This window comes from Engraulis encrasicolus, chromosome 14 (assembly GCF_034702125.1).
Source record: "Engraulis encrasicolus isolate BLACKSEA-1 chromosome 14, IST_EnEncr_1.0, whole genome shotgun sequence".
In the NCBI taxonomy this organism is placed as follows: Eukaryota; Metazoa; Chordata; class Actinopteri; order Clupeiformes; family Engraulidae; genus Engraulis; species Engraulis encrasicolus.
The window spans coordinates 23710034-23732259 of record NC_085870.1 but is presented as its reverse complement, the minus strand read 5'-3'; the positions used below and the strand labels follow the sequence as shown (position 1 = coordinate 23732259).

Here is a 22226-nt window from a genome sequence, read left to right as displayed (position 1 = left end):
AATCCCATCGAAAACTTGTGGGTGGACATAAAAAATGCTGTTCATGAGGAAAAAACAAGAAATGCAGAGGAATTGTGGAATGAAGTACCATTAACCTGGGCTGCAATACCCATTGACCGTTGCCAGACTTTGGTTGATTCCATGCACCACAGATGCGAAACAGTTGTCCCAAACCATGGTTATGCAACCAAATATTAGTTTAGGATGCTCAGCAAAGGTGAATTGACAAGAATTTGTTAGTTTGTACAGAACATCTTTGAGTTTGCAAAGACAGATGTCATCACTGCTATTTTTTTGAACATGAGATTTCTCCACTTTCTTTGAAATACTTTGAAATTGAATTACTTTTCCCAATTTTCTTCTTTGAAATACAATGTGCAGTAGATGCACAGTGTCCTCAAGCATTTTCGGACATTAAAGTGCAATTTAATTGAAGAATGTTGATATCTACTCATCTTAATGAAGGCACTGCTATTTTTATGCACACAACTGTATAGCACAATACAAGAACTATAAAGTTGACTGAGCATAGCAGTACAATACGAGTAACCAAATTGGTCCCACTTTGTGTGAGAAATGGTAAGATTACCGGTACATGACAACCTTTCTTTTTTTTTTACCTTCATAAGCACTTTTTCTTGTTTCAAACTAGAAGCTAGACACTATTACTACAGTAGGTACTCTTAGTAGACGTTGCACCACACTGCACCTTACCAAGGCCGTTTTCTACTTGGATTGACATTACTTCACCTCATGACTGACAGTTAAGTGAATGTCTAAATGAACAGATAGCCAGATACGTGTAAAGGAGTGGTGATCTGGATGTGCTGTGTGTAAGTGAATGCTGCTGGCTGGACACCTCAATTTCTCTACTTTTTCTTTTTGACTTAACAAGACAAGGGGAAGAAGGGGAAACGGCATCATCTTCAATGACACACAAGTCCTTTCCAAAATGTAAATATCATGGAAAAGTTTATTGAAATCATCATTTTCTTCAGACAAAAAAAGAACTCCGATCACATCAAATCGATCAAAATATGGTACTTCCTAAATTACATATCAATGTTCAATACTTAGTTAGGAATCCCTTTCCCTTATTCACTGCCACGATGTACCATAGCATTGAGGCAAATGGCAGTGGCATTGCAGTGCATTCCAAGTTATGGAGGCCCAGATATCCCTGAGTACATTCCAATATGCACACTCCCGTCCTCCACTTGTGCTTGTGGCCTTGCCCTGCCTGTTTCCCAGCTGTCAGCCTAGCCACAAAAAAACTCTTGGGACTGTTCATTAACCATCCCAATTGCAAATGAGAAACTGACGTTACAATTGTGCTTTTGCAAGATATCAAATTCATTTTCTGTCGTCAGTGACATCATCATGAGGTTAAAAGCAGGCAAGGGAGGAAGGGAGTCCGCATATTGGAATGCACATCCTGATCTTTGCTGTCAGCTATTTTGTTTTTGGGGTCTGGTGACGCTCATTTCCCTCTTGATTATACCGCATAGATTACAGAACAGGCTTTGGTGGTATATGGACAATCTAACTCACCGGACCTAAGGTACAATTGAAAATCCATGATGTGTTATCAAGAGAAATTTGAGGGACACAAAACTACAAAAAAATAAAAAAAAATCTGACAGAGCTGACAGAAACTTAAAGATGGCAGGTAATCTGGTCTTGCATAACTCTTGTGCAATACCACAGGCAATCAGCCACAGTCATTAAACCAGGTTTGGTAATAGAAGTGAATGGCCATTGAATTTCAATCATCTTGATGCTACCTGTATCTTAATGACAAGTGACTTAAAACAATCAAAGTACACAGTACTCAAGTACCAAGCAAACATGCATCTAGCAACAAAAGACAATACAGCTTTTAAATAACTTTCATTTCATATCAATACTTCAAGATCATAGTCTCAATTGACATTCTTGTCACACATTCAATTAATTAGTACACTAATTGTTAGGGGTACAAGTACCAGAAAAATATTCCATATGCACACACACACACACACACACACACAACCACAGATCATATGTGTAGAGAAAAGTGCAAATTCTTTATACAAGTACTTTTGGGGTCCAAGTACAAGTAGTTTTTTGGGGTTAAAGTGCTGGTTGATAGGTTTCGCAAAATGGATCCCTTGAGAAGAAGAGGACTTAGTGCTTGAAGATGGTGTCCATAGCTGGGGCCTTTATAGATTTAAAGCAAAGGGTTCAAGCCCATCTCAAGTTCCTTCTGTTTCTGCATCAGACCCTGTGGAGGACAGCAATTACAACGCATGAAGGTAGGCTTATAGCTATTGGTCACATACGAGAAGTTTGTAATACTGACTGTACTTTATTGATCATTTCTTTTCTGAAGCAAATATGTTGCGCAAAGATGAGATCAATCCATTCTTGGCAATCGCCACAACAAAAACAAGTGCCAAAGATGTGCACAATCAAGCCTGACAGCTTTGACTGCACCCCGGGGACAAAATCATCTGAAAGGGCCCCCCTCACAATGCATGCAATGCTATGAGAACCCAATTCTGGGGCCCCTCTGTCCCAGGGCCCAGGAGGACAACTGACCCCTTTGTCCCCCTGCCTCAGCATCCCTGTGCACAATTATAGCAGTGCAACATGAACTACGTTTCGGCTTCAATACACCTCTATTTGTTTACACCGCACATAGATCACATTGGCCAATTATCTTCCAGTCTGAGAGGAATTCAGCCTAGAATAAATGAGTGGTCTCTGAGGGATGACCACATCGCACTGATTTAAACATGGAGGAGGTTCTCCCTGAAATGAAATGGAAGTAGGGGTATATTTAAAGGTGCACTGTGTAATATCTTAGTAGTTCATTTCCAGAATGCATGATGCCCATTCACAAAAGTTTCCTTTTAACAAATGCCTACCACAACCATCAAATTCCAAGTATTTGTTATGACTGGATATTTAAATTCCCTTTTGTGTTCTTTTTAATAATAGGCCTATTCATTTAAGTGTGCAGACATTTTTCTTTCAATTTTACACGGTTTTTGTTTATGTTTGGCACCTTTTAATCGAGAGTGCTGTGTGATCCGGTTAAACACTTATGACTGAATATTTAAAATGGCAGACCATGGAAAAGATCCACCTACGTATGTATGAAAAGTGCAATTTTCCAAGAAATAGACATTTCTAGCTGCAAAAGTTATTGCACTTTGATCATATTAGTATATTGGTTTATTATATAGTTACTATTCATGAAAAGATGAAATTTATAATGGGCAGCAGTTTCAATAAGCAGCATATTTACAATCCCTACTCTGGCCACCATCCTACACAGTGCAAATTTCATTATTTATCATAGTGCTGTATATTTCCACATTTCCCCCATGTATTTCCATGCAAGTACTATATATTTCTGCATACCTGTCTGAGCTCCGAAAGGCCTTTGAGGATGGCCTTCTGTCTTTCACAGTTCTTCAGAACATCTGGATGCAACAGTGGATCTCGCACAGCCACAGGGCTACTTTGGCCGGTCCCACCGGCACCTGCTCAGAAATACAGTACATTTGTGCTGTGTGTCAGCGTCAATTCAACAAAAGCCCACTTTTATCTTGTTTTTTTTGCCAACTGAAAAATAACGGTGCGCGAGTGACCTCAGTGTATTGTAGTTGTGTGTACACTAACCTTGTTATAATGCTGTAAATATGGGTAGTATTAATTATTACCAATAGGTGGCGCCTGATGGCCGATATAGAATGTATGGATACTAGTCTTAGCACAGCCAGTGCAGATCTCAGAAGTCTAGATGTTCCGCTCGCAAGTTGTGTTACAGTTCTCTCAGAAACCGTTATGCACGTATAAATATTGACACTTCAGATAAAGGTGAAAACTCAGCCTTTGATGTTTTTCTATGTTCTTTTATTTTATAAGTTACCACAAACCTGTTGACTGCCATTTATGCTGAGGTTCTGGTTTGTGCGGCACTGCCAGGGGGTCCAGGTGGTAGACCTCATCTGTGCGCACATAGGGGATGTAATCTGCTGCCGTTTGGCCGTCAGAGGGTTTTTCCGACCGCTCTTTGAAGAAATGCTCAGATTGGTGGCCCTGGGGCGGCAGCTCAAAGGTTGCAAGTGGGGCCGAGATCAGCCTGGTGGAATAAACAAACATTTAATTTTAAAGAAAATGTGTTTTTTTGTTGTTGTTGTAACTTTTTGGGGCGTTTTTGACCTTTATTACGATAGTGCAGTGAAGAGTTGGACAGGAAAGGAGTGGGAGAGAGAGATGGGGATGATTGGGAAATGACCTCAGGTCGTAAATAATCGAACCCGGCCGGGTCCCTTGCGTGAAAGTGCACTGCCCTACCGATTGAGCTACTTACAGGGCCAACATGTTTGTGTTTTGAACAGCCCTTAATGAAGGTCTGTGAAGACAGCTCAACAATACAAGGCTGTAACATGAAAAGTCTAGATTGGCACCGCACAGTTCAAACAGCTGAGGGCTGAGGGCTGTGAGTGAGACTAAACCGAGGCCAGGGTTTCCCCCAGCACTTACGTATATTGCTAAGGCAACCACCTTGACAAGAAGCACCTACCACCTTGACTAGGTCCCCTGAAAAGATTTCATGTTGTGAATGTAATTTCTGAAGTTGCTTAACAAAAAAAGATATATACTTTAAAGACTTTTTGGATCATATTTTTAATGATACTGCGCAGCACAGCATGTCCACTGAGAGCAACACTGACCAAATCTCTCCAATACGTAATTCAAACTGGGAAAAACCCTTGTGTGTTGTGATTGAAGGAAGGGTTTTCTGTCCTTTTGTGCCTGACCTCAAAGGATGAGACCTACTTGGCAGGCAGGCAAATATTTCCTGCTGCCAAGTGTGTTCATCTAGAACAGGGGTGTCAAACATAAGGCCCGGGGGCTGAATGCAGCCTGTGAGCTGGCTCAACCCAGCGATAGAGGAAAAAAAAAACCTATCCAATGGGGCACCTAAGTCTCCACCCCTTCCGGGCGGCTTATGGGGCTGGCAACGCAAAAACTTTTGACTGGGCTGTAATGGACTGATCAAAGCTATTTTCCGACCCACCTCGCATTTCCCCGTCGATCACACATATGCTGTGCCTCAGAATTAATAACAACCAATGGTGTGCTTGTTGACTTCACTTGGCAAGCGATTTTTGAGTTGTGTGTGTGCAAAAATATACAATTATTTGGACTACACAACAGACGTCGCATGTCCGACGTGCAGCCACTTAAGCCGCAGTGCAGCGGTAGGGTTGGCTGTGCCTCGGTTCACGTCAGATATGCGAGGCGCACGTGTAGTCTCTAACACAGTTTTGCACAAAAGCTAATATAACGTTTCTTGCGTGTTGAAAATGAGTGGTCTTACGACGCAAATCCAAACCTTTCAAATTCACTGTCATCATATGTGAAATCCGGAGCACATGCCAAACGGGATGAGGATTTAGCTTGACTCGCTCCATTAACTCTCATTCAAAATTTTGAGAGCTCCTGCCCCATGGATCGGAAGTAGAAGGGCGTGACTTAGGTGCCCCATTACAAATTTGCTGCAGGTGTCGGAGATTGGTAGCCTGACAAGCCAGACTAAATGTGAGATTTATGTGAATATTTAGTGTGGGCACCCTCAATGAGACATCGGAAGATTGTTGATGGCAACGACCCGTTGTTTTTCAAACTGTGTCTGTAGCTGTTGGCCAAGGCTTTGTTGTCACTCCCTCAAAACTCTGTCCGCATTACATCCAAAGATTCAAAATAAATCAAACCAAGTCTGCTGCATTGTGATTGGCCAGCCAGTTACTTTCAGGGCCTGGGGCATTGTCCGAGGCTAGACCCACTCGCAGGCAAAAATAATTTTGGCCGCTGGCGGGTGGGGCTAGTTTACTAGGCTATGAGATTGGAGGGTTTTGGAACCGGAGAACAAAATTTCCGATTTTGCTGACCATTTACGCTCAATGCTCCTGATTTTGCAATGACGTTATTGCTCCGGCCCACTGGATATCAAATTGGCTGTACGTGGGTGGCCCCTGAACCAAAATGAGTTTGACAGCCCTGATCTAGAACATGCAAAATAAAATGAAAGTGGAAAAGTGATATAGCACACACCACACACCTGTTAGAGTGGAACGCAGTGGTCTGGGATGAGGACTGATCTGAGATATCATCCTGTGAACAGAAGAAATCATTACTTGCACTGCAATGTTTAGCATTAAGATGTATAAAAGTACACAAATGTTTCCCTTGTAGGAAACTCTGTAGACATTTCGAGGACATAATTCAAATTAAATATATTGCAAGATTCTGTATGCTGCAGCAACTCACAAACGCACACAACAAACATATGACTTGTTTTACATAAAATGTTTTATGTGTGTGTGTGTGTGTGTGGGTGGGTGTGAGAGGTGTACCACCACTGCAAAACAATTACCCATACAGTACTGGGACAAATAAAGGCTACAACTACTACTATGACTTCATGGTCTCCAAACCTTAGGGAGTGCTAAAGAGCTGTGTACAGCAGGTTCTTGTGGTAACGGAGTGGTTCTCGCCCACGACTTCTTCTCCACCAGTGCCATGAGCTCCATCTGCCTGCGAAGGCGGTTCTCCTGCCGGTGCAGACGTAAGCCCTGTGGGTACCTCTCAGAGGCGGGGACAAACGGCCTGCTCGGCTGCCGCACGTTCCACTCGGGCTTCTTGCCATTGGCTGGTCTGAGCCTGTGGTTAGCATTAGTGTTCTGGAACGGATCGTACAGGCTGACGCCTCCTCTTGGTTCTCCCTGCGGCTCCACTGCAGTAGTGATACTGTTCTGGGTGTTCATTTGCCCAGAGCTTGTTGTCTTTTGCAGCTGTGCTCTCCAGTGGGAGCTCCGGTGGTGCTGAGCTGGAGGGGTGGGACTATGGTTCATCATCAGCATGTCCACGGCGGGAATGTGGCGTTCACCGTCGGGTTTGGCATCCAAGAGTCGCCCGTCCATATCTACTGGGATCAACAGCAACACCCACAACAGCACTGAGCGTAAAGGTGATTTACAACAAGATGCTTGACAACAGCATCTGCTTAAAAGTTGTAAAAGCATGTTGTAAAAGAAACAGCTCTATCTCTCTGTCTCTGTCTGTCTGTGTGTGTGTGTCTCTCTCTCTCTCTCTCTCTCTCTCTCTCTCTCTCTCTCTCTCTCTCTCTCTCTCTCTCTCTCTCTCAAGACATTCCAGTTTCCACAAAAACAAGACAGAAAGACTTTAGGGTGTAAGATAGTCAAATGTTCTACTTGTATCAAACATCTTCCTTGGCGGAGGTCTGCACTCTCTGAGTGCATTTCTGGTTCAAACAAGAGAATAAAAAAGTAAAATGGGAGTGTGAGGCATTACCTGTCTGGACTCCTGTTTCCTGTCTGGGGGAAAGGTGGCTCAGGTCCTCAGCTCGCACCGTGATAGACAGGCTATGTAGGGGATTCTGTGACTGTGCGCTGACCGCTGAAAGCCAAAAAGAAACCACAAATTTGCTTTTTGAAACATTTGTTTTAGGGGCATAAATTGTTGCCTTTGCGTATGTAACAGCCCATTATGTAAGGAATAACGGACGACGAGGTGTCCTGATATCAAGGGAAATAATGGACGAGGCGGAGCGTTCTAGCAGCCCGACGGCGCAGTAACGGCTCTTCGCCAGAAAGTTAGAAAAGAAGCAACTTAGACGCCCGCATGACATCATACTGTAGGTGTCCTGCTCTCGGGGAGTAATGGACACTTGCTCAGCCAATAAGAAGACGTTCTGTCTGCTCACCGGGTGATAAGTGATCACCACATACACATAACAGTACATGCCGAAAAGAAGGAATTTGGATTGTGGCTCTAGGACATGAAACAGCCTATTTTTGGCAGGATAATAGGGCTTTTCACAGGGTCCGGTTCCGGCAGGATCTTAAGCAGTGGATCCGGTATCCGGCATGTTACCTAAAAATCAGGGTCTGGTGCATCTCTAGCCTAGGCTTTTCAGTCAGTCTTTCACAACCCCAATCACTGCATGGAGTGAAAGCCCTTTGGAAGCGGCCGTTGCAGGCAGTGTGGCAATAAGCCAATGAGTCTAAAAAATAGTTTGAATCAACGTAATGAAAAGGGCCCACGTGTGCGAGTAGACCCTTTTGTAGGATCCGGTATCCGGTTCCGGATCCGGCAGGATCTTAAGCAGTGGATCCGGTATCCGGCAGGATCCTAAAAATCAGGATCCGGTGCATCTCTAAACGTGACGTAATGCTGACTTGCCTTGCACAGAGTCAGTGGACTTCCTCTCCAGACTGCCCAGCAGCTTTGACACGTCGTGACCTTTACTGGCCAGGTCGCGGATGCGCTGCAGCTGCTTGCACTTCTGGGCTTCCTCTTGCGCACGCTGGACACTCAGCAGCATCTCCTGTGCCCTCCGATTGAGCTGTTCCTGTGTGGAGGAGACCAGCCTTTGCATTAAGAACGCACTCCAAAACGCATGGAACACAGTACGCCGAATCATTGATCACACAAATCATTTATTAACCCCTTAAGACACGGCCAATGTTATAAATTAGCTGGTACCAGAATGCCAATGACCCAAGTCGTAATGTACTGCAGTACTAAAAACCCTGTGCAATGTCATAGAGGTGCAGTACTATGGTAGTCAAGTTTTTTTCAGTGACTACATCGCTCCAGTGGTGTCTTAACATAGTAATGGCTCATTCTTTTGAAACTCGCTTGTCGGTGGACCCGAGTTCGTTCTCCCGGCCGACATCCATTGTAAATGTGTTCTATTGCAACACCAAATGTCTGAAAACACTAATGTTTAATGAACTAGGAGAACACCGAAGTGCTCCGATTTTGTGTTTTGGAACCCCGAGTTGAGTACCCGTTCTTTTACACTTTCTCGAGGCGGAGGCCGGTGTTTTTCCGACAACTGAGTTTCAAATGCACCATAAGTGTAAAGCACATAATATATAGTAAGTAAGTGTAAACTACCATCACAGATGCCACTGACTCACCTCTTTGTTTTTCTCCTTCTTGGCATCAAGTAGGTACTGCTGCTGAAGATGTTCCCTCTCTTTCGCCACTCTGCTCTCCTCCTCCTGTTCCCATCGCTTTCGTTCCAATTCCTCTTTCTCTCTCAGCCGCCTCTTCTCTTCCACCTGACTGCTGATGGCTCGCTGTGGCACAACCATACCAGACCATGAGACACTGCACTCACTAGAGATTCCGTAGGATCAACCGATTTCTTCACGAAATATTGTCACAGCTCCACCCCAAGTCACAGGTAGCGGTAATTCTACTCATACAGTAACTGCAGAAGCCATTCAAAGCTTTGGAAAAAAATGGAAAAACTAATAATACACGTAAGCTAATGTTTATACTAAATGCTTCTCTACTAGACTGATAGAATGCTGTTGCTATGTGTTACAACTAAACTCTTTCAATTAGTGACCTGATGAATGAAAATCTTTACAGACCTGTGTATAACTTAGTGTTCTCCTCTTCTGCTTTGCACAAATGCAGTGTTTGAATGCTTGATTTGTATATTGTGAGATGAGTGTTTGTTTAAATGTACGTATTCATATTAGTAAGGAGGACATTTACTTTGTGTACAATGATGTCTGCCCATAAATAAATCAGTATCCAGTGCTCCAACGATGTCTGCCTGTAAATAAATCAGTGCCCTACCCTGTGCTCCAGTTGTTTCAGACGTTTTCTCTCCCTCTCTTCCAGCTGAGCAGGGTCCAGAAGAGCAGTCATAGTCCGCAGGTAGCTAAAAGGACAGGGGAAAAAGTCAATTCATCAATTCAACAGTTTCGTAGCAAAACAGTGTATCCACCGTTTCTGACTTTTGCATTTTATTATTGGAAATGACTGTTCAGAGGTCCTATCATCTATGTGTGAAATATTGTCATTCAGATGCAATGCAATTAAATTCCCAATACAAAAATGACAATTGTCCAAAAAATCTTCCAAATGGACATGCATGTACGTACACCATTGTGCAATGAAACTCTTCAATTATACACTCGCCTCCAAAAGAGTTGTCGCCTATCCATCTGTTTGGAATAACAGCCAATAACCTGACTTTCAATTAATCACTTGGCTTCAGAAGTCACTCATATGAAAGCTACAACCCTCCCGAATGAAAATGTATGTACAAAAATAAATTTCATGCACCAACGAAAGATTGACCCTTTATTGAACACAGACAGGGCAGATTTTCACAAGACAAAAGTTTTGTCGCCTATCGAACATAATGTGAAAATGAGCAGATAAGTCACTTCAAAACACTTCAAATACGCAGATTGGGTGTCATACTTAATCACTGAATCACTCTCACCTCTCCAGAAAATCAACTTTGGCCTTAGGTGTATGTTTAGGGTCATTATAATCATGGAAAGCAACACAATGAAAATCAATGGAGTTCAATGAGAGATGGTGACATATTCGCTATTCGTAGAGCAATACATGTTTAACTTCATGATTTAATCAATGATAAAAGCCCTCAAACACCTGCAGCATGCATGCAGCTCCTCATAAGAGCTGTATCTGTACCATGGTTCACTTTATGCACCATTTCTCTTTTTTCATATTCTTCATCTCCAACACCATATAGTTTTGATGCTATCAGTTCTAAAATGGTTGATCTTGGGATCTTGACTTCAGAGTATGAGTCCCATTAGCCTTCATTTTTGTCAGAATTAGGCCTGACATACTCTTGGCTGGCTTTTTTGAGACAGGACAGTGGGAGAGACTTCTTTGGTGTTAAAGGTGAAGAATTTGGAAAAAATACATAGTGCCTAAAGTCAAACATGGGAGGGATACAGCTCTTATGTGGAGCTGCATGCATGCTGCTGGTGTGTGAGAGCTTTTATCATTGATTACATCATGAAGTTAAAAATGTATTGCTCTACGAATAGCAAATATGTCACCATCTCTCATTGAACTCCATTGATTTTCATTGTGTTGCTTTCCATGATTACAATGACCCTAAACATACACCTAAGGCCAAGGTTGATTTTCTACAGAGGTGTGAGTGAATCAGTGATTAAGTATGACACCCGATCTGCGTATTTGAAGTGTTTTGAAGTGACTTATCTGCTCTTTTTCACATTATGTTCGATAGGCGACAAAACTTTTGTCTTGTGAAAATCTGCCCTGTCTGTGTTCATTAAAGGGTCAATCTTTCTTTGGTGCATGAAATTTATTTTTGTACATTCATTTTCATTCGAGAGGGTTGTAGCTTTCATATGAGTGACTTCTGAAGCCAAGTGATTAATTGAAAGTCAGGTTATTAGCTGTTATTCCAAACAGATGGGTAGGCGACAACTGTTTTGGAGGCGAGTGTATACACATCAACTACCGTATATACAGTACGTACACAAATTATTGATGGTGGAAATCTAAATTGTGGGGAAAAACTTTAACATAGCCGTAGACCAAAGTTTTACGCTAGCTGCACCAGATCCGAATTGTCAGTCACATTGCATTTAATGCCAGTTATATTACACAGGTCCACTTTTTAAAGGCGTGAAGGGATGAAGCGAAGCATTATGCCGTTTTGTGAGAAAAGTCGGAAATGCTAAAAACCAGACCGTAAACTAGGCACGTTTGGTCAAAAAGGTTTTAAATATGACGACGTGTAGATGCACGAGAGTAATAATTTGAAACACACTCTATTGCATTGAACACACACACACACACACACACACACATACACACACACACACCACTTGAAACATGTATTGTTGATGAGTGACCTGGATTGTGGAGGTTTGCCTCCAGTGGTGGTATCCATACTGAGTCTGCCCTGGCCGTCTCCTCCCAGTGCGCACGAGGCCTCCGTACCAATAGATGTGGCTCTTGATGTGGAACGCTGTGACAATGAGCCGCAGCCATATTCGTCTCCCTTTTCAAAAAGCAGAATTGAAGAAGCTTGAGGCCAGGCAAATTTGTGAAAGGAGTCAAAATGAATTCTCCTGTGTGAATGATCATACTGCTCTGCCTAAAGCTGATGTGAATATGTATTATTTATTATTTATGTATTTATTATTATGTTTAACAATTACAACCGTTCTTAGCAGATCATATACGGACATAATTGTTTGCTCTTGTGACTGCATTTTAATATCTTTATGATTTTAACATCCCTCCTGCCCTGTTTAACCACAACCAGTCTGCCGATATCAACTACCAGGGGCGGATCTAGCCCTTTTGGGACCCTAGGCGAAATATCAGCATGGGGCCCTCAAAAGTCATTATATGGACATACAATTCTGTGTTTTGGTGCTATTTAAGTGTTTTTTTCTCATATATATCTTTCATTACTTCGCAGACGTGGCAATGACTATTTTTTTGTGTGTTTACTGCAACTGGTGTGACAGTTGGGGCCCCTATGGAGGACAGACTTGGTCGGGGCCCTAGGCAATTGCCTAGGTTTGCCTAATGGTAAGTCCGCCTCTGTCAACTACAGTTCTCTTCAAGCGTTTGGTCTGGCAAAATCACCTTGTCAACACACTTCTCCGAGAATCAAATTTCTTTGGAAAACAATGGAATTATCCCTAAAGAGACTCCGGCAGGTTAAAAATAAATGAACTTACTTTGATTTGTATGTCCCTTGAAATGGACCTAGCCGACATTGGCCATGGTTGTTCCAGTAGTGCTGCATCCGATCTCTCCTGCTGTTTTTTAATCAACTGCTCATCTGTAACGTCAGGCATTTTATTGACTTAGCAGCAATTTCTTTTCAATGTTAAAGACTCTGTATACTATCAAGATTAACTTCTCGTATAGCTCTCCACCATGAGATAGTACAAATACAAAATTGATAAGCATACACCAATTGAAAATTGATAGACATATACGGATACAAACTTGATAAGCATACACCAATTGAAAATCGCTAATATACAAATACAAAATCGATAAGCATACACCAATTGAAAATCGATAAGCATATACGAATACAAAATCGATATGCATACACAAATACAAAATCGACAAACACCAATGCAAAATCGATAAGCATACACAAATGCAAAGTTGTCCTCACCTAACTCTCTCCGCCACTGTGCCTTTCTGGCTTCCAGACGTTGTTTTTCAAGTTCCCGCTCACCAAGACCATCGAGGAAACCAGCAAGGCCACCATTAATGACATGTCTTAGAAAATTGGGGGTGGGGGAAAAAAACAACTTGCTTACATTAAAACAATAGATGTCACCTTTATACTACATTGCGTTCAACAAAGCAAAGACAAGGACCAGTAACATGGACACTGTGGCTCTTTCTCAATGCCCAGTGTTCTAGCCTTGCTAGGACGTGAAACGCCCAGTGATTGGATACTCTTTGGTGAACTCCGCGGAGTATCCAATCACCAGGCGTTTCGCGGCCTAGCAAGGCTAGAACACTTGGGCATTGAGAGGGCCCCAATGTGTTTATAATTGATAGGAGTGGTGGTGAGAGGAAACATATGAATTCGGATGACTGTTGGGAAGAGCTGATGCAGGTGGTCGCTGTAGATGGGTTTCGATATCACAGTTTAATTTTTTTTAATTTTTTAATTTTTATTAAGGATAGCACCTCCGTCAAATCAGCATGCATGCACGGGGTCACAGATGATTAAAGGAACAGACCACCCTTTTTTGATTTTCACATATTTGCAGTATATCCCAACATTATTCATGAATGTGCATATCATTTTCGTCTCAGTGTTTTCAGTACTTAGATTTATTGGATCAGAATTATTAGCATAGCTTAGCATAATCACTGGAAGTAACTGGTATCTTTAGCATCAAGCCACAAGTGGTCACTGGATGGAATTAAATTGCCGTTTTACACTCTGGTGAATTTTACATTAATTTTAAAATGGTTTATAAGTACATTTGATTGTGTTTTATTTTGTACCATAGACTTGCATTGCTATGCCTAATGTGGCTATACTGTTAAACGGGGCAATGCAAACACATAGACGAAAATTATATGCACATTCATAAATAATGCTTGGAAATACTGCACATATGTGAAAATCAAAAAAGGGTGGTCTGTTCCTTTAATATACCGCTTAATACACCGTTACTTGCTGGACTGTAGGTCATGAGCTCTTTTTCATGGTTTGGCTCTTCTTGCAACTTGCCTTTTTTTAACCTTTAAAAGTCAAATATGTAAGGGATAATTGACGACACGGTGTGCGTATATTTTTCCTGTTATACGCACACCGTGAAGTCAATTATCCCGCTTATACCACGGTTGCCACACTGTCTGGAATTTATTTGAGGAATTATTTTGATGTTTTATTGGCTAAAACAAAGGTTTTCTGTATAACTACTTCCTTCCGCCACAAGAAGGTTCTTTTCATAACTTTCTGGTCAACTGCCGTTGCTAATTCTAAATTGAAGGTTGCTATGGCCAAGACACCGTTGTTAGTTTTATCGCATTCGGTTGTCAAGTCAAGAGCCAATCGTTAATTCTATCGCATTTGGTTGTCAAGTCAGTCGCCTCAATGTTCTACCCATCCGATATATGGGCGCGTCTGACTTGCCCACTAGATTATGCTACAGTTGGCATGATTCCTACAAATGTACAGATCTCAATAGATTAAAAAAATACCCCACGCATCTTGGCGACATTCTAAATGCCTCGCCATTAACTTCATTAAAACAGGCACCTCGTCAATCTGCTCTCCTCCCATAGGAAACTCCCTTTGATTTATTTTCACTGCGTTCCCATAGTTATTGATCCGAAAATATCCCATACTTTTCACAAGTTACGCTACTCTCTCAACTGATAAACGCTACAACCACAGGAAACCTCTCCTCTAGTGGGGAAGAAACGCCCACGTGAAAAAGGCGTCCCTTAGGCTACTTTGCGCAGGGAATACCTCTCTCTCTCTCTCTCTCTCTCTCTCTCTCTCTCTCTCTCTCTCTCTCTCTATCACAAAGTTGACAGAGTGATGGTCAGTTGGGAGAAATAAACGTGTTTGAACTTTGATTAGGCCTACTAAGATTTGCTCCAGATTCACAATTGCTGGTGTTTCCAGACGCGCGATTCGACATGTGTCAATTCAGCGCGTAATGCTTGCAACTTTTTTGTGCGTAATTTATGAACGTGCGTGCCTTGGCGCATTGATACACTGGAGTTATGCGGTCAGAAAAGTGACCTAATAGTGGGACTACTTCAGGTGTGCATCTATAGACAGCTAATCAACACCCAATTTAGCGCGTCACAATGGGGGATTCCAGACTGCCGTGGTATAAGATTATAATATCCCATGTTTGCCATTTTCACAGTTTGCGAGAGCGAGAGTTCACAGAGGGTCTTACCCATTATCCTTCCCTTTCTCCTGTCCAATGCCATTCGGAGACATGTTATCATTTGGAGTGACTGCCTCCTGAGACAAGTCTTGTGTAGCTCCAAACATTGCTCTTCCATCCTCTCTGCAATCTTCTGGAACTGTTAATAACACAGTAATGAATTACAATATTTATAATCAATGCAAAACTTCAATAAACTTAAAGAAACATAATAAGAAATATATGAATATGAATTTTACCCATCTGTGCTTTGGAGTGAGTGTCATGTTGTTCAGCAGGAGAACTGGCTGGTTTATTATGTATGCTGCTCAGGATGTGCTGTAACTGTTCTTGGGTAAGACAGACCAGGCTCTCCTTTTCACTCTGCTTTAGGGGTTTGATCATTTCATTTACACCACTGATCTTTTGAGGGTTGGACGTCTTGGTTGATTCCACTGTGTACACCGTTTTGGCTTTGGTTTTCCCAGTGCCATTTATCACAGTCTGGTGTTTCTGGGTTGGGGTGTTGGAGGTGCTCCTGTATGTGCCTGGGGGTTTCACATGAGCCCTCTGAGGTCCCTCCAGTGCGTAGTCAGGAGAGAACGGCTTGAAGGCAGGTTTTGGTTGTCTGTTTGTGGAGGAATTCTGTCAAATGGCATTTGTATTAATGTAAACGAATTATTCGAATTTGAATTTGAAAAACAACAAAAAGTAAGCCACAATCTTATTGTCACGTTATGATTTACCTTGCTGATTTTAGTTGCAGCCTTGGATTCCAACCCTAAAGAACAAACATAGCAGGAATTGGTGGGACACATCAAGTACAGCGGATTTTGCTATGACTGGGTCAATAGATGAGGTTAACTTAATCAATGATGCAAATTGGCATCTGATTGGTGTATTACATGTTTTAAATTAAAGAGAAAATGTACAGGTTTTACAAGCAAATCTCCATGTACTAGTTTAAACAAAGTCAATAAACATTAGCCACGTGCAAACACTGAAAAAGCTGAACTCTTTCCAATTAACTGACATAGTGTCTTAAAAAGACCACATGCACACAATCAAAAACTATTCAAATGAGAAATATTGAGGGGTCATTTCAAGTCAATAAGGCGAATCTAGAACATAGCTAAAAATCCATAATCAATCCCTACTACTCTACTCTTACTTACCGTGGGACCTGAAAAGGAGCTTGGGCTTTCCATTTTCAAGTTCGAACAGCAAACCATCTCTGTGAATTAGGGAAAAAGTTTTCATCACAAGCCAATCATTTTCAAAGTAAACTCATAAAACATGCATTGTAAGCATACAGGTTGGACTTGCAAGTGTGACAATGAAAATGAAATGAAACAACGTGTAGTGAAAAAGGAAATTAGAATAGAAAGGGGGGGGGGGGGGAATCCATATTGGTATTACATGTTATATTATTACACTGGTTATTACACTGTGCCTCAGTGGTCACCAACCTGTATGCCTAAGATCCCTAACCTCTGCCTAGCCAAGCAAGATCTAGCCTTTTTTATTTATTAGTTTATTTAGCCTAATTTTATCTGAATAAGATTGTTATCAATATCAACTGCTAACTGCAGTGGACAGAGGGTGATTAGCTACAGATAAGTAGGCTACAGGTATACAAAGAGGCAGATAAACATGTGTCATTTCATGTGAAATCAGACACTTTGAGACCCGACCGCCACGGCTTTCAATCATACTTGGTGTGCCTTTTAGTAGCAAGGTAGCACCCCAAAACTGCATTGGTTTGAATCTGACACTAATATTACGGGAGAAACAGACTAGGAAAGGTTCACGTGAGGGTAGGACACTTACATTCAGCCTTGATTATATCAGTCAGTGTTAGTCACAAAAAGCCGTCTGTGGTGTTGTTTGAAAGCTCTTTTCTGGCTCTACAAATTACACAATCAGCTTGGAAAACAACAACCCTCAGAATATGAATTATGATAAATTGAAAAATTAAAAATTGAATATCTAAAAACCTCATATTTTTTAAATGGCCGGTTTCTTGTCTAAACATAGTCTGTAAGGTCATAAACAACACCTGAAATGCTGGTGTTTGGTTCTTTAAGCTTATTCATTCCAGAGATAATGGGACTCAAAAATATGGCATCATACAAATCACCTAGTAATAATATGGTAATGCCATAGTAATATCACATGACAGCATGTCTATCGAAATATGTGAAGGATGGAGATGGTCCATGAGGATGCAGGAAGTTCAGTTTCACCTCTCCAGTGCTCGGCATACATTCCTCAACACATGCTAGCCACTACTTGCCATCATATATAGCTACAACATACTCTTTGATGCTTGAACATTTAGAAAATTCCTTTACTGAGCTTATTCTTTCAACCCTGCCTTCTCTGAATGCTGAACATGGTCTAGCTTCCACTGTGTCCATTGACAATGGGCAGAAGCTGTGTAGTTTTTGAGTACCTGGAATAGGGACCGACGAGGGTGCAGGGCCCACCGGGAAAATGCCCGTTATGCCAGATGGCCAGTCCAGTCCCTGACACTACTCTATTACTACTTCATTACAACTCATTTCAAACCGGCAATTTTAAAATGTGAGTTTTTTAGATATTCAATTTTTAATTTTTCAATCGATCATAATTTATATCGAGGGTTGTTGTATTCCAAGCTGATTGTGTAATATGTAGAGCCAGAAAAGAGCTTTCAAACAACACCACATACATATTTTTGTGACTAACACTGACTGATATAATCAAGGCTGAATGTATAGTGTCCTACCCTCATATGTCTTAAACCTTTGCTAGTCTGTTTATCCCTTAATATTGGTGTCAGATTCACACAAATGCAATTCTGGGGTGCTACCTTGCAACTAAAAAGGCACACCCAGTATGATTGAAATCCGGGTCGGTCGGGTCCCAAAGTGTCTGATTTCACGTGAAATGACACATATGTAGTAGTCTTATGTGCAGTGTCATATTGGACATCAAAAGAACATAATATGGACTTAAAATCAAAAGAAATGTCAACAGTTTCTTTCTATAGGTGGCGATGATGAGACTCTCCAGAGTTGGATCATATTTTTTTCGTATTTTTGTAATATTTTAACAAAATTCCCCCCGCCCAATCTGAGATGGTAGTGCGGGCATTCGGAAATGTTGCGTGGAATGACCACCCAGAGAAGGTGGAAGGGAACCTAGAAAAACTCTGGCGTTACAGTGTATGAGCCTGAACATTTGAATCTAACACAACTGTCGTGTTTGGTTTGGTGTTAATTAAATGTAACTCAAACTCCCTGAATCCATGCGACATCAAGCAGTTTATCTGTGATTCTCATTTAACTAATTAAGTTTAGTTCACAATAAAATCTGTGTTGGTGGTGCCAGGTGTCTTGAGGAAGATTTGGCAATGACCCCCGACAGAGATGTTTTCATATGTTCAAGCAACTTCCTTTTTCATAATGTCCGCATTAGCTGAATGCTGCATTTTATCTGTATTGTTTCGATATTTGTTCAGTTTAAACACCAAACGCTAGCTAAGATTACTTGATGACACATCAGACAATATGGCTAAATAAGAGCATTGGCAAACAAACAAATGGCTTACCCCAGATTCATGATTGAGGTATCGAAACATCTGCATCTGTGGGCTATATCCTTTGCATTTAACAGACGATATTTAAATATATTACTTCTTCAAATGATAAGTGGTAGACGTTAGAGGGAAAAAAGACAAACAAAACATAGATGCTACACTGGTTTCTGTAGTCGCCATAGTTGCTGGTCGCAACCAGTAAGGTGGCACATGATTGGCCAATTCCGTAGGGCTACTTGTGGTCTGCAAGATTTTTGTTTCTCTGACCAAATCCCACAAAATCCCCCATCCAGAGACGTGATAGCCTGACAGGCTAAGTTCTTCTAGTTTGGTAGGCTAATACAGTTCATACAAAATGTGACCTCAGCACAGATTCGGTCTATTTTGGCTTACTAGGTTTACGAATTTTTCACCAATTGGCAATCGCCTTACTTAGATGTAGACTATTGGTCGCGTTCGAGATGGCGCATGCACCTGCAGGCTGAGCAGCGTGCACTTCGCCATCACGATGCATGCTGGTGAAATGTTCTGACAAGAAATGCATTGTAATTTGTGCGCCACCACGAACGAGCCCATAGCCGCGTTCGTGATGAAGCATAGGCCCACTACCTACAGCAGTATTTGAGTAGAGTAGAGTAGTGTAGGTAGAGTTATTTTATTAATCCCGAGGGAGATAAAGTCTGACAACTTACATACACATAGAAGACATAAACAAGACCTAATACACATTATTGTACATTGCAGTAAACATAAAAATCTGAGTAGGCCTATTTTTTTATTTTATTTTTAAAGCCTTATAAGATACACACAGACACGCTCTCTCTCTCTTGCTCACACACACACACACACACACACACACACACACACACACACACACACACACACACACACACACACACACACACACACACACACACACACACACACACACACACACACACACACACACACACACACATGCCCAGTGTAGTAAAGTGATTATCCTGGGTTATTGTCCTATGTAAAGAGTCTCAGTGCAGTTCAAAAGTTTTGTTGTTAGGCAACACTCAGTGCAGTAAGGAGTCTAGGTACTATTAGTGCAAGGTGGTGCTGGAGCTTGTGCCATAGGGATGGATGGTGGATGGGGTGGCGTGTAATTTCTCCTCAGAGAAAGCAATCCAAGAGGTGAGAGTGTAGATGAGTGTGTGGGTTGCGTTGTGTTGTGTTGAATTGTGGTGTGTGCGTGTGTGTGCATGCGCGCGCATGCGTGTGTGCGTGCGTAAGTGTGTGCGTGTGCACGTGTTTGAGGGGGTTGGTTCATGCAGTCCAGTCACCAATGATGATCTCTTCCAGTGTATCCTTCTTATTCTTCTGTGTGGTTTTGAAGAGTTGAATGGCCCTGAGGATAAAGGACTTCTGCAGTCTGTCTGTCCGGCAGGGGATGGCACGGAATCTAGCTGAACAGACTCCTCTGACTGGCCAGAAACGGGTGCAGGGGTGACTGTCATTGTCAAGTACGGGTTGTTCTGGGCTGTTGTGCTGAGAACATCCAGTTCCATACCCACCACAGACCCAGCTTTCTTCACCAGCCTTTTGGCCTGGAAGAAACTACAAGGGGTTCACTTACAAACCCCAACTCCAGTGAAGTTGGGATGTTTGGTAAAATGTCAATAAAATCAAATTGCTATCATTTTGTGAAAGCCCCATTGGGAAACTCCAACTCCCATTGTCATTGTGACACAAGTGAACACTGCACACTGCACACAACGAAATTGCATTTATGCCTCACCCGTGCAAGGGGGCAGCCCTCAGTGGCGCCCCATGGGGAGCAGTGCGGTGGGACGATACCATGCTCAGGGTACCTCAGTCATGGAGTAGGATGGGGGAGAGCACTAGTTGATTACTCCCCCCACCAACCTGGCAGGTCGGGAGTCGAACCGGCAACCTCTGGGATGCAAGTCTGACGCCCTAACCGCTCACCCATGACTGCCCTTTTTCAAAACATTTTCAAAACATTTAATCCATTCATTAGATGAATAGTGGATTAAATATATATATTCATCACAACATTAAGTGTTGGGGGGACATATGTACTCATTTCTAATTTGATAACCGCAAAACGTCTCAAATAAGCTGGGACGGGGATCAGTGAAATATAATAAACATCCAAATAAGACAAAGCAACAAAGAAGGACATTTCAAGATGAATTGTTTGTTCTGATGGACAATACGAGTGTCCAGGTATAAGACAATCACAGAGAGGCTCACTCAAAATTAAAGATGCAGAGGGAATAATTACCTTAGTTATTACATACATTTTTGAATTCCCTTTGATTTACCATGATTGAATGTATATAAGACATATTTTTGTCATTAAAATCATTGTATAGGTTCATGACGTCATGAAATATATATTGGCTGTAGTCTCACTAGTACTCCAAGAATTACAGCTATTGACCATATTAAGAATGCTTCATGTATGCAAATGATAGAGGGGTTTTATCTTTGTCCTATGCACCCGAGCTCATTTGAAATAGACCCAGAAGACATGGGAAACTGTCCTTTGCTTACAGAAGTAAGCAGAAGTCGCAGAAGTCAATTATTTTTGAAAATAATATGAGTCTTGCACATTCTGTGCTACAGTGAAAATGGACCATCCAAATTGTGTTAGTGCTAGCTTAAAAAGACAGCCTCCATGATGGCATGGGGGTGCAGTAGTAACTCATCTATAGAGTTAAATACAGTGCTGAATGATATAAATGGGGTTTAAACAGCATGAAAAGCCACTCATGCATTATATTTTGAAGGGAGATATTCAATTACTGCCACAGAGTAAGGACAAATTACATTCTACAATGTTTTAACAGTTTAACCCCATCATAAGGTAGCCTCGCGAGCCATCCTACGTACTTCCGCCAAAGGATTGGCTCCACTACTGTAGTCTGGCCGTGCTTCTCTGTGGAGTGCTTGGAGCAGTAGAATTTTGATTGCAACGCCCCCCCAGAAAACAGCCAATAATCGAATACGCCCCCCACGTGGGGACGAAAGGGGGAGAACACTCGTGACAATGACGTACACATCTGCGCCAGAGCCATTGGTCTGCGCTATGTTGTTGTTGAGTAACTTCCAGCGATTGGGTGAGAGGTGTCCAATAATTTCAAACTATAACTGAGTGCAAACTTCCTGCTTCCTACAATCGCTTCAGAGCAAACAAATGCCAGACCATGAATACGAAATGAAATGGTAGTATTATGGGATGGTCAGGACCAGGCTAATCATAAGGACCAGCAGGTGATAAAATGGCAGGCTTTTGGTCAAGACCTGTCACACTGTAAGCACTAGGCCTACAGAAAGGAAAACATAGTCCAAGATGGGAATTAACA

General features: G+C 41.9%; 1 protein-coding gene across 1 annotated transcript; it reads right to left on the bottom strand.

The window, feature by feature from the left end:
- Positions 1 to 955: 955 nt before the first annotated feature.
- Positions 956 to 19047, bottom strand: ccdc66 (coiled-coil domain containing 66). The gene is made up of 17 exons (XM_063215257.1): positions 18877 to 19047; positions 16457 to 16515; positions 16028 to 16062; positions 15542 to 15926; positions 15312 to 15441; positions 13046 to 13152; positions 12594 to 12697; positions 11754 to 11902; positions 9679 to 9763; positions 9006 to 9167; positions 8263 to 8431; positions 7372 to 7476; positions 6495 to 6982; positions 6119 to 6171; positions 3927 to 4132; positions 3409 to 3530; positions 956 to 2263 (listed from the first exon to the last, which is right to left on the bottom strand). The coding sequence occupies exons 1-17, from the start codon at positions 18885 to 18887 to the stop codon at positions 2210 to 2212; spliced, it is 2424 nt and encodes an 807-aa protein (XP_063071327.1). The 5' UTR covers positions 18888 to 19047; the 3' UTR covers positions 956 to 2209.
- Between the last annotated feature and the right edge of the window lie 3179 nt (positions 19048 to 22226).